The sequence below is a fragment of the Sander lucioperca genome, chromosome 12 (genome assembly GCF_008315115.2).
Source record: "Sander lucioperca isolate FBNREF2018 chromosome 12, SLUC_FBN_1.2, whole genome shotgun sequence".
In the NCBI taxonomy this organism is placed as follows: Eukaryota; Metazoa; Chordata; class Actinopteri; order Perciformes; family Percidae; genus Sander; species Sander lucioperca.
In genome coordinates this window covers 18,293,765-18,306,865 of record NC_050184.1, presented here as the reverse complement: position 1 = coordinate 18,306,865, position 13,101 = coordinate 18,293,765, and the positions used below count along the sequence as shown (strand labels likewise).

General features: G+C 42.6%; 1 protein-coding gene across 4 annotated transcripts in view; it reads left to right on the top strand.

The window, feature by feature from the left end:
* Positions 1-13,101, top strand: part of vps13d (vacuolar protein sorting 13 homolog D) — a 72,527-nt gene that overhangs the window by 50,587 nt on the left and 8,839 nt on the right. For 3 of the 4 annotated variants that reach the window (XM_036008501.1, XM_031283985.2, XM_031283982.2), the window contains exons 39-55: positions 10-135; positions 2,953-3,058; positions 3,564-3,716; positions 4,660-4,795; positions 4,903-4,950; positions 5,930-6,080; positions 6,263-6,479; positions 6,566-6,813; positions 6,909-7,100; positions 7,225-7,351; positions 7,627-7,769; positions 8,546-8,676; positions 8,927-9,102; positions 11,277-11,400; positions 11,558-11,793; positions 11,892-11,994; positions 12,804-12,961. In XM_036008501.1, coding sequence (XP_035864394.1) covers positions 10-135; positions 2,953-3,058; positions 3,564-3,716; positions 4,660-4,795; positions 4,903-4,950; positions 5,930-6,080; positions 6,263-6,479; positions 6,566-6,813; positions 6,909-7,100; positions 7,225-7,351; positions 7,627-7,769; positions 8,546-8,676; positions 8,927-9,102; positions 11,277-11,400; positions 11,558-11,793; positions 11,892-11,994; positions 12,804-12,961 — 2,575 coding nt within the window. The remainder of the gene's footprint in view (positions 1-9; positions 136-2,952; positions 3,059-3,563; positions 3,717-4,659; positions 4,796-4,902; positions 4,951-5,929; positions 6,081-6,262; positions 6,480-6,565; positions 6,814-6,908; positions 7,101-7,224; positions 7,352-7,626; positions 7,770-8,545; positions 8,677-8,926; positions 9,103-11,276; positions 11,401-11,557; positions 11,794-11,891; positions 11,995-12,803; positions 12,962-13,101) is intronic. The other variant, XM_031283983.2, reaches the window with a different exon arrangement.

Genomic DNA, 13,101 nt, shown 5'->3' with positions numbered 1-13,101 from the left:
TCCTTGCAGAGCAATACAACACCACCAAGAGTTCCTGGATAGCTGACTACTGTAACAAGGAGGGACAGACCCCCCTGTCTTCACCCCCCCTGCCCTGGATGGGCTCCTCAGTTGACCCACCCAGCTTTGGCCAGAGTGAGTTCCAGCTACACACAGTGCCACAAAGAGATTCTTCACAGAAAAGTTTTGAATTGATTTAATGGATGGCCAGGGATGGATAACAAATCAGGGCTCTGCAGTACAGTTGCTAGGTTACCATTTTTTGAAATTGGCAACCTAATCTTGGCACTTTTTAACATATAACAAATAAGGACAGTAAACTGCAAAAAAAAAGTCTTAATATTTGTTGCTTTAGAATAGTGGTAATTATTAGAGGTGTGACGAGATCTCGTCCCATGAGATCTCGCGAGATTAAAACATGACGATCTCTCTCTCTCTCTCTCTCTTTCTCTCACTCACTCACTCACACACACACACACACTCTCTCTCTCTCTCTCTCTCTCTCTCTCTCTCTCTCTCTCTCTCTCTCTCTCTCTCGCTCTCTCTCTTGGCCGAGACCGTTTGTGGCAAAATCTTATTTCTTCATTGTAGTTTTCTGTAAAATAGTGTTAAAATCTCGTCTCGATCTCATGAAGCCAATCTCGTGTCTCGTCTTGTGAGCTGGGTGTCTCGCCCCACCCCTAGTAATTATTACTGTTGCAGTCAGAACCAGAGAACTGCACGCGACAACGCCGCACGCAACAAAGCTGCACACATACATAATCCATAACAGACTTTTGATTTAGAGACAGTGGTGAGCAAAGGAAGTTATTTGAAAAGTTGGACTAACCCTTCAGCATCACAATGCTAAACTGCTCAAATTGATTGAAGTGACAAAGAACCAGATGAACCTGAATGAAAAACAAAAAGGACATTTGGTCATTTTTGGGACTTTGATGTTCATTTATTAGGCTGACCTATAACTGCATTGTATCTTAATTACTCCAAATATAAATGGAAACCATATATTCACTTCACCAACCAGAAGCTGATGCTTGCTTGCCAGCCTGGCAACCCTTTTTAAAAGTTAGTGTTGTCCTGCAAATGTTAATTTATTTAAAAAAATCAAATGAAGAAAAGATAACAGAATAGCCATGTGACCGTTTAGACACCTTAGATGGCCTCTTGTTCTTTGTCTTTGTGCTAAAGGATTTCATCTTTATTTGCTTTAATTGCCTTATTTGCTTTTAGTTTAAAAAAACAAACCGTGTCATACCGAACTGACATGCTAACATGGCAACACAACCTGCACAACATTTCCACTCTTGGACATTTGCACAGTTACATACACATTGAAGATGATCTTTGGTCAGTTAAATGTTGATCAATCAACTTAAAGGCCAATAAAAGACACTGTTGCTGGTGTCTGGTTCTATATTTTCCTTTATGTCAACAAATCTCATTTTAACAAACAACAACAGTGAATGTATCTACTAACTGTTGTATTGGTGCGTAGCCTGATAGCTACAGCCTGATATGTCTCCTTTTCCTCTGTGTACTAGTGTTGTTAAAACGTATCAGTGAGCCACACTGTTGTTCCTTCATCACCATGAACACACACACACACACACACACACACACACACTGTACTTTATTCTGATTCCGCCCCACACACACTGTCCTGCTGACACAAACACTCTTTCACAAATACTACCAAACAAACGTTCATAGGTGAAAAGTGCACTGCTTATGTCAGTTATCGAGCTAGAAAGCTAGCTGGTCAGCTGCAGCAGCAGCATATAAACTTACCTGCAAATGTCACTTGGGCCCATTCAGACGCTGGTGTGGTCCTTACTCTTTAATAACATGACACTGTCCGTCCAGAAGATGTAAGCTACAGCCAAGTTTATTGACTAATTCTCTCCTTTTGTGTTACCTGTGGAGCTCCCCCCTGCCAGCTGCTGTCAATCCAACACTAGTTTGCATTGCCAGACCTTTCTACACTAGAAAGCAATCCCACCAATCAGTCCCAAAACGTTGGCATTTGTAGGATGGTTCTCCATTTGTTAGTGCCAACAAATGTTTCTGCTGGTCCATAAACGGGAGAACTGTTGTTTCATCCATGTCTTTATCTTGCCCTTGGTAATAAGATTTTTCTATAACCGGTGGGCAAACATGCTAACACGTACCAGTTAGATAGTAAGTGTCGTAAACATATTCCTTCAAAACTTTCCATTTCAGCGTCTAGCTGCTAGCTCGGAGGTTGTTGTTGTTGTTTCCCGTAGCGAAGGGATTTTGAGAACGGCAAAACACAGAGAGCGGAAGGAGAGGGGCAAAGCCTCCTGTAAATGGACTTCCATTGCAACACACTAATCTAACACGGACACGTCTCTCCTATACAGCTCTATCAATTTTCATATCTCACTTTCTGTGAAATTTCCTTTTCTTTTTCTCTGATCCTCCATAAAAATATTGCTGAAAATGATTAATGCTTAGCTCCACATAAGCAAGTCAATGGGAGATTGTTAACAATGTATCCTAGCAATGTATGCGCTGCTGGCAATAGCCATCGTCACGTGATTATTCACATGAGCATGCATCGCAAAGACCGACCGCAGTACAAAGACCATCTTTGTATGGTACAGAGACCATCTTAGCAGTTAGGTCCAGCCGGCTCCAGGAGCAGAGATATCATGACTTTTAGTCCCTAGTATATCCCTAGTAAAGCATCTTTTCACATCCCTAGTTCATGATGTAAGCTTTGTGTTCAATTTTCTGTTTGTAATCACCAAACCCAAGCTGAGTTATTGTATCGGAGCCGCACCTGTGCCTGGTCAGGCTTTTTACGTCCCACAGCTCAAGAAGGAAGGAAGTGCATGACTGTTAGAGTTGATACTAAAGTTAGTAATGAATAATGTTGAAGGCCAAGCACCCTCACCTTCTCTCTGATTTGGTTTTCATTTCTGTTTCCAGCAGATGTCAAGCTGTCCAAAAGGAGGCAGCCATTTGTGCCATACGCTCTGCGTAACCACACAGGGTGTACCATGTGGTTTGCCACTCTGACTACCACACCCACAAGGTAGGTGTAGCCATAAGGATGACACCATGTACATTTGTGTAACGTTATATCAGCATTTCAAGAAAAGGATTTTTTTTTTTTTTTTTCAAATTCGGGAAGACAATAATAGGGGACATACTAGATGTGCATACCTTATTTGGTCACATAGAAAAAATTGAAGTATTGTGAGCTTAAAAAAAATAAGATTATGTACCATGTTATGTAATCTGGATCACATTTAGTACCTGCATACAACATTTTGAATAATTTGAAGTTATTGAAGCTGTGGTGACCATGAGCTAAAATATTATTATGATAATTCTAGGAAAGTGTCTGACAACACATTTGGTAGGACAATACTGGAGGTCCAACTGTACCTGCCATCCTGACATTATTAACATTGCCAGGTTTCCTACGGCTGATGCTCTGAGAATATGTTGTTTCTGTTTGAAGATGTGTAGACAACGTGAAATGAATGTTTAACTTTAGAGGGTAGACACTGAACTCAGATACATGTTCCCCACAGGGTGGCACTGTCTCACAGCAGTAGTGCAGACTCCATCTCAGAAGTCCATGGTCCAGGAGCTGATGACATTCACAATGTGAGCCAGTGGAGAGAGGTGCTGCCTGGGGAGGAGATTCCCTTTGAGTTTGAAGCCCGCGAGAAGCTCCGCCACCGGTACAGCTCTGATTCACATTCACCTGTGCATTTTATTCAAATTAATATGATATTTGTTATGAGACTGTTAAAACCCACTGCTACATATATTATATACAATTGAGTTGAATATTAAACTGGGCCGGATAAATAAAAATGGATGGATGGATATTCCCATATTATTTATTCACCATGTTTTAATGTTAAACATACATAGAAAGGTGAAGTTGAACGATGGTTATGCCATTATAACCGTAGTTCTATAAGCACAGGCGTAGCAAAGGCTAGTCGCCGCTAGACATGGGCCGGTTACCGGTTTCAAGGTATACCAGGGTTTGAAAAAGTTACGGTTTCAAAACCACTAGCATTTTCTGTCATACCGTTCCTCAGTTATGAGCTGTTTTTCATGAGTGGTCAAGGACAGAAAGTGCAGTTTAGAAATCCCTCTCCCTGCCACTGTGCAGTGTGTTTAAAAATAAAATACATTGTGTTCAATGGAAAAAAAGTTGTTGTATTTTACCCAGACTTTTCAAAAATAATACATTTATAGCAAACATTGATTCTGAGGAAGATCAGTTAAAGATCTCTGTGTTAGAGTGATGACAACTTAATTGGATTTTGGATTTGGAGGGTTTTATTATTTGAACGTGTACATGAACATCAGTGATGTGGTCCTCGGCAAATGTTCACTAATTTTTGATTAAGGGGTACATTGCCGATTTTAGACCAGTTTTGTGTCATCTTTGTGTTGGCAGTGCGTCAAAAGGATTGGTGTTTGTCGTTCATCTAAATACACGCAAAAATATCAGCAAAGTATCTTACTGTGCTTAGGGTCGTGCAACATGACTGTAAAACTCAGTCTAGTATAGGAGGATTGAGCGATGACTTCCACAGTTTTTCCACAAATGCATTTAGTAGATTATGATTCTGTATAACTGATCCATTGCTGCCTCCTGCTCTGCAGACACACTCATGAGCTGAAGCTGCACCAGCTGCTGGTTCGGGTGTGTGGATGGGAGCAAGTCAAGCCGGTGTCTGTGGACAAAGTGGGTGTTTTCTTCCGTTATGCAGCTCCAGACAGAAACAACTCTTCCAATACTGTGAGCGCAAGTCATAAAACTCAAAAACAAAATTCCTTTTGATGATGTTTAGGGTTTCTGACAAATTGACCTAGTTTTATGTAAAACCTTCTTTTTCTCCTTTACAGGTTGGCAGTCCTATTAGCAGAACCAACATTATCCACCCTCATGTTTATGTAAGTCTTGGTTTTAAATCAGTGAGCAGTCAAAGTAAGCATTTAGAATAGAGTTTATTGCCACTATAACAGCTGTAATGCTCATTATACACTGGGAACAAAATATTTAGATGGATTAAAAATGAAGAAGAACTTTGCTATTCTTGCCTCTAACGAGTCAAAAATTAAAGAGCATGAAAGAACATGAAAGCATATACCATAGAGTTTCAAGTAAAAGCAGGTTTTCAAATAGTGTCTGTTATGGAAGCACAACTCATATATATATATATATATATATATATATATATATATATATATATACACATATATACACGTGAAAAAGGTTCGGGAGATTTTGATGACTTACACAGAAGCATTTAATGAAATCTCGATCGAGGAGAATTTAGGATTTAACAGAACAGTGTAGTGCCATCCCAACTTCTAAAGTTCCTGTCTTCTTGTCGGCATATTTAAAATGCTGGAGGCGTTAACTTTAGCTGAACCTTCAATGAAAACAAAGAAAAAACGTTAAAGGCCAGAAACACAGATGCTTACCTAAATCATGAACCCAAACACCTCAGCACAGACTGAAAACAATGACAGCTAGACCAAACTGCAGTAGAGCCTATCCTTAGGTGTGTGTGTATGAATGTACTGTATGTGATGTGTTAACTTCCTCCCTGACCTTGGTGGGATGGGAGCGCTTGAGACTTGAGGTCTTATTATCCAGCTGTCTCCCGTCATCTATGGAGACAGAGAGTTGAACTACTACTCTGCCTGAGACAGGTTATGACCTATTGCAACATTATGTCAGACACTGACCTGAATGAGACCTGGGTACCCGTCTCAACTTACACAGCATGAGTTTACAAGCTGGAAATACATATATATATATATATATATATATATATAAATAAATAAATAAATAAAAGCCTGGTATTTCATGGCAGCAGTATGAATTGAAAGCTGATGGTGACTGGCTCCTTTTGTGGCCCTTCAGTTCTCGGCCCTGCCTCCAGTTAGAGTGGTCTTCTCCATCACAATGGAGGGCAGTGCCAGGAAGGTCATCACTGTCCGCTCTGCCCTCATGGTGAAGAACAGGCTGGATGTTCCTATGGACGTCAGACTCGACAGCCCCTCTGCCCCTGACAGTAAGACACTCCTCTATTTTGTTTGATTTCTATCCATTTTAGGTCAATTTACTAAGCAGGTTGTCCGTGCTGGTCAAAAAATGTTTTTAGTTTTGTTTAGTTTAATTTAATTATATTTATTTAACATAATCATTTCATGTCGTGTCATTTAATTTAAGCCAGCTGTGTTGCTGTGTTGACAGAACCAGTGGTGTTGCCTCCTATCCTGCCTGGCCAGGCCTTGGCGGTCCCTCTCCACCTCACGTCTTGGCGGCTGCAGGCCCGGCCCAAAGGCCTGGGCTTGTTCTTCTGTAAGGTTCCCATCCACTGGACCAGCGTGGAGCGGCCCGGAGAGATCAGCAGCAGTAAGAGGGAGTGTCAGTCAGCAGACTTTGATGACAGCCGCAAGCATAATTTCAGGTATATACAGTCACTCGGACGTTTGTTCTTGGTTCCTGTCTTCCTTTTATCTGGTACCATTCCCCTCATTTCTCTGCATCTCACAGGTTTTGTGTGGTCATCAAAAAAGAGAACTACCCCGAGCAGCAGCCTGCCAAGAGTGTTTCTGGCAGTGCAAAGCAGATCTATCGACAGCCAGGCCATAGCATCTACCTGCTGCCCACCATGGTGCTAGCCAACTTGCTGCCGTGTGACCTCAACTACTACATCAAGGGAACGTCCATCAAAGGCTCACTGCAGCCGGGAAAAGAGGCGGAGCTTCACGCTGCTGACACCTCACAGAACATGGAGCTAGGTCAGGATTTGTCATAAACCAGTCACTGGCTGGTGTTTACTTCCCAAACATGTTCCTTGTCCTCACTCCTGGTGTTGCTGATGTGTGTCTTTCAGGAGTCCTCCTGGAGAACTTTCCTGTGTGCAAAGAGCTGCTGATTCCTCCTGGGACTCAGAACTACGTGGTCCGCATGAGGCTGTATGACACCAACAAACATCTGCTTTGCCTCACCATCCGCATCATCCTGCGAGCGCAGGGGGCTCTGAAGATCCTGATCTCCGCCCCCTACTGGCTTATCAACAAGACTGGTAATGTTTTCTTTGTTGTAATAAAGTACAGTCAGTAGTTCATTTTACGAGAGAAAACAAACAAACAATCCAGGCATTACTTTAAGAACAAGCTTTTCTATTATTGTTATCATTTCTCCCTCAGGTCTGCCGTTAATTTTCCGTCAGGACAATGGCAAAGCCGATGCTGCAGGCCAGTTTGAGGAGCACGAGTTGGCCCGAAGCCTCAGTCCATTACTATTCTGCTACACTGACAAGGAGCAGCCTGCTATGTAAGTGGGTGTCAAGAGTGTCAGAGCACAGACATCTGGATTATACATAATGTCTTAGGGAGTGAGCAAAGTTCTACCTCCAGGAGTTTTTATTGTAAATGATAAATGGACCGCACACACACATACCGATGGCGACAGCTTGGCTGGGGTTCAGTGTCTTGCCCAGACACCTCGACATGTGCACAGGATAGAATCCCCACCCTGTGATTAGTGGACTACCCGTTGTACCTCCTGAGTCACAGCCACCCCGTTCTCACATCCCATGTTTTCCTCAGGTGTACTATGCGGATCGGGAAAGGGATCCACCCAGACGGAGTTCCAGGCTGGTGCCAGGGCTTCTCCCTGGACGGAGGGAGTGGAGTCAGGGCCGTAAAGGTTATCCAACATGGGAACAGGCCTGGCCTCATCTACAACATAGGCACGTTGCTACATTTACAGTACAAATGAAAGCACTAACTGGACTGGGTTAAAGGTCCTCCAATGACGTTCCGTCTCTCATCCGAGAGACCTTCTTAAGTTCTGAAGAAGTGAAGAAGTCTCTGGGATTAGAGACGAAACGTCTTTGGAGCACCTTTAACCAAGTCCAGTAGCCCTGAAGTTTAACTCTTAATTGGATAACTAACCTGAATGACTGAGACATTGAGATTTATGACTGAGCCATGTCATATATATATATATATATATATATATATATATATATATATATATATATATATAAGTTTGCTTTCCTATTACTCATGACATTCTTTTCTAGCTTAATGTCCCTGTATACAGTATCTCATTTTGCATGCACAAAGGCATATAAGAAGAGAAATGAAAATTGCAGTAGCATAATAGAATGGATTAGTGGCCTTTGATCAGGACTCCAATAGTACCTTTCTTATAATAATCTCCCTTCTTTGTATGCTTTGCATGAAAGGTCTGCAGCCTATGTTTGGCCATTAATAATAATATATTTTTGGATTTAATCTATTGTCCTTTTTCTTGTGTGGACAGTTGGTTATATGATCTTTGGCATAAACTTCTTTACTGCTTATCTGTCACTTTGATGCATGTAGCAAAGATCTGTACTATACAACACATATCTTGACATTTCTTCTTCAGATGTTGATAGTATTACTAAAATGTCTCTGCTGTGACATTCTCAATGAAATGTTTGTCAGGCAATCATTGTTCGCTGTCTGATCAACACAGGCATCAGTGTGCGGAAAGGTAAAGGACGCTACCGGGACACTCACATAGTGACCTTTGCCCCACGCTACCTGCTGGACAACCACTCCACACACAAACTGGCCTTCGCTCAGAGAGAGTTTGCAAGAGGGAAGGTGAGGAATTCACTTAGAAATGAAACCTTCACAGGGTATTCTGGGACACACCATACAGTGAACGCATCCCCATTTCAAACCTTTATTTTATATCTCTCTCTCAATTTTTCAATTTAATGGCTTCATTTAACTCTCACCTTTTCCAGCATTAAATGAGCTGTTGATGGTCTAAAGCTCCTGGTTATACTCCTTCAGGGGGACAATAAATACAATATGACAGGGGTCATTAATGAAAACCTTTGTGTTGTAGGGTACGGCCAACCCTGAGGGCTACATCTCCACCCTGCCTGGCTCCAGCGTTGTCTTCCACTGGCCCCGCAACGACTACGACCAGCTGCTGTGTGTGCGTCTCATGGACACCCCCAACTGCACCTGGTCTGGAGGCTTTGAGGTCAACAAACTCAAGTCCTTCCACGTCAACATGAGGCGAGCTCCAAATACATTTACACTGCCTCTGGAAGCACCTGTTTAAATCCATCTTTGCTTTCCTTTACAAATTACAATGCATTTTTATTGGAGAAAATCACAATGTATAACTTTTGCAAATCACAACAGGAGTTATCTCAGGACACTTTACAGTTAGAGTAGGTCTATACTACACTCTATAATTTACAAAGACTCAAACATTTCCCACAAGCAAGCATTTGGTGCGACAGTGGCGATTTAAACAGACAGAAACCTGGGACAGACCCAGACTCTTGGTGGGCGGCCATCTGCCGCTGCCGGTTGGGACACAGAGACACAGATACAGATATACAGAAAAATTATTCATAACAATTATATCAGTTGGCATGATGCGCCATGGCACTTATAGTAACAATAAAGATAATAGAACTATGACTAGAAGTAATAGATGTAGCAGTGCAGGGCGTCGAGCAGGACCACAGCAGCAGCTGCCAAAAGCGATCCACCTGAACCACCAGCTCTGCAAGGCGAGAAAGCATAAGAACTCCAGGGAATAAGCTCCCTGGAGCTAGGTTAGTAACAAGCATTAACGGGACATGAATGCACACATGGAAAGCTCAGGTTGTCATAGGAAGTCCCCTGGCACTCTAAAACTATAGCAGCATAACTAAGAACTGGTCCGAGGCAAACCTGGGCCAGCCCTGACTATAAGCTTTATCAAAGAGGAGAGTTTTAAGTTTACTCTTAAATGTAGTGACGGTGTCTGCCTCCCAGACCCAGACTGGGAGCTGGTTCCACAGGAGAGGAGCCTGATAGCTGAAGGCTCTGGCTCCCATCCTACTTTTAGAGACTCTAGGAACCACAAGTAACTCTGCATTCTGGGAGCGCAGTGCTCTAGTGGGACAATAAGGTACTAAGAGCTCTTCAAGATATGTAGGTACTTTACCGTTTAGAGCTTTGTAGGTCAGGAGAAGGATTTAAAATTCAATCCTGGATTTTACAGGAAGCCAATACTGGAAAAATATGATCTCTTTTCTTAGTTCTTGTCAGAACACGTGCTGCAGCATTCTGGATCAGCTGGAGAGTCTTAAGGGACTTATTTGATCAACCTGATAGTAAGGAATTACAGTAGTCCAGCCTGCAAGTAACGAATGCATGGACTAGTTTTTCTGCATCGTTTTGAGGCAGCATATGCCGAAATTTGGCAATGTTACACAAATGGAATAAAGCGGTTCTTGAGATTTGTTTTAAGTGGGCGTTAAAGTATATACCCTGGTCATAAATAACTGCAATACTGCATACAAGATTTCTGACAGTAGTTGGAGGCCAGGGCAATGCCATCCAGAGTAGCTATATCTTTAGATAATGAGGTTAGGAGGTGTTTAGGGCCCAGCACAATAACTTTTTTGTCTGAGTTTAACATCAGGGAATTTTAGGTCATCCAGGATTTTATGTCCTTAATGTATGCTTGAAGTTTAAAGCTATAGTGCGTAGTTTCTGTCTCCCCCATGAGGAATTCTAAGCAATGACAACAAAACTGTCAGCACGTCCACATGATACAAGCCTTCCGCGCGCACCAACACCCCCTATATATATATATATATATATATATATATATATTAGAACTGTCAATCAAATAATATTTGAATATTTAATGCTCAAATGCAGCCTGTTATAAATATGTCCTACACTACTCAGGCTTATGCATTGTCAATGCCACTATCAGCATGTGGTTGTTGTTACATGTTCTGTCCACTAGAGGGACTACCAACATTAGCCTGGCCTCGAAGGGGACCTACATCATGGCACATTCCATTTCTGGCACGCCACTTTGTTTACATTCATTTTCCACCACGAGCACACAGCGACAAACACAAATCAGCAGAGAACTCTGGAACGAAATATTATCTAACAAGTGTAGTGAAGCAGCTCTGTTGTAAAGGCTAACGGTGCTCGGTTAGCACAATGACATCATGGTAGAAAGCACAGCCGAAACGTTTTGTCATAAACTAAGTAACAATAGTGTTAGCCACGAAGCTAACTGCATTGATAACTAAGCCAAACGATGCTGTCACTACGATTTTAGTGATTTATAAGCAACCTGCTTCTTGCAGATTGTCACGTTACTGAGAATACAGCTGTTAGAAGGTAATATATGAAGTTGACAGGTTTTAAGTGGATCTTGTTTTAAACAGGGACACACTGGGGAACTGTTTCTTCCTGCGGACTGAGATCACCCTGAAAGGAGCCACCTACCAGATCTCCTTCTCTGACACTGACCAGCTGCCTCCACCCTTCCGCATCGACAACATCTCTGAGGTGAGCCACTGGTAGGGCAGCTTCACAGCTGTTACTCAGGGTGGACACGAGAACTTAATGGACTACCAGTTGTCTCTCCATGAGCTCCATGTGTCTTTGTGGTCTGGACACGATGAAACCATGAGATCAACACATTCCATTGTTTGAATGCCTTCAGGTGCCGATCCAGTTCTGGCAGCATGGTGTGGCTGACCTGCGCCTGCACACTGAGGTGAAGGCCGGCTCGGTGCTGGACTATGCCTGTGATGAGCCCACACTGCCCCCCTACCTGACACTGACCGTGAAGGGAGCTGGATCCTCAGAAGTCACATCCGACATGAACTTCTTCAGAGAATACAACAAGCTCTACTACGAGAACTTCATCTACATCGCAGCCACACACACGTTCTCACCGTATGGACCAACTCATAATAGCAACATTGAATGAAACAGATTTCATTACGTTTTCTGGTATTTAAAGTTTATTAAGCAGCATAATTTTGTTGATGCAGGAATATTGAGAAGAGACCTGTTGGGAAGAAGCGGCTGGTGAGCTGTGCTGAACTGGTTCTCGATGTGGACACCAAGACTCAAAGGGTCATCCTGAAAAAGAAGGTACTGTGTTAGTTTAATATGACCCAGAATGAACAAAGAGATAAAAGTGTTTTTAAAAAGTTGGAAAAAGCATGGGCTGTTTAAATAGTCATTGTTGTGCAAGTTTAGAGGGGGAAACAGTTGATTGATTGATTGATTGATTGATTGCCAGAAAATAAAAACTAATAATGATAATTAGGGATGTCCCGATCCAGATTGCAAGTAGCGGATCAGAACCGATATGGCAATTTTTTAACTGATCAGAGATCAGCATTCACTCCAAATACCTTACTAAGTTCATTTACATCACCTCCTTTAATCACACACAGCCTGCGCCACAGACACACCGCCAGACTGCCTGGATGCCAGAACTTTCCAACCAACATGGCGTCCAGAGAGTCTCGTAGCTTGCCAGCCCTTGGCAACAAGTAAAAAAAGTCCTTCTTCGTTAATCATCCGTTTTACAGAAGCAGTCTACTCCAATTCTCCACACTTCTTCTAGTATAGTATCTTCTATAGTTCTCCCCTTGGGGAAGTGAAGTGAACTCTTGGATAATCAATGGTGAATTCAAATTATACCACCTTGTAGCACTACAGGGACATCCCTAATGATGTAAAGTGAATATTTGACTGTGGCACAAAATAAGATCTTTCCTTGGGCTCTGGGAAATGGTGATTGGCAATTGTATCACAATTGTCTGGCTTTTTTAGACTTAAATTGGAAAAAAAAACAATCTTGTGGTTGTATCCAATAGTTGCAGCCCATGACAAGCATAGAGACAAATTGCACTAATGACTGTGTTGTAAGGTGTAGTGTGATTGTGGTGCAGGAGCCGGGGAAGCGCTCCCAGCTGTGGAGGATGACCGGTGCTGGCATGCTGTGTCATGAAGGCTCGTCTCCACCACAGAGCAAGCCGGCACAGCCACGCCCACTGGACTCCTCTTTGGTGCTGGACATCGCCGGGCTGGCAGCTGTTAGTGACAACAGGTCTGTACTGTGTATATAAGCTCCACACACACACAAGCAGACACAGACAGACAGACAGACACACACACACACACATACAGATATTTCTCCCAGTCAGCTGTGGACACTGGACCATAACCTGGGAGGAAGATTGGATGTGA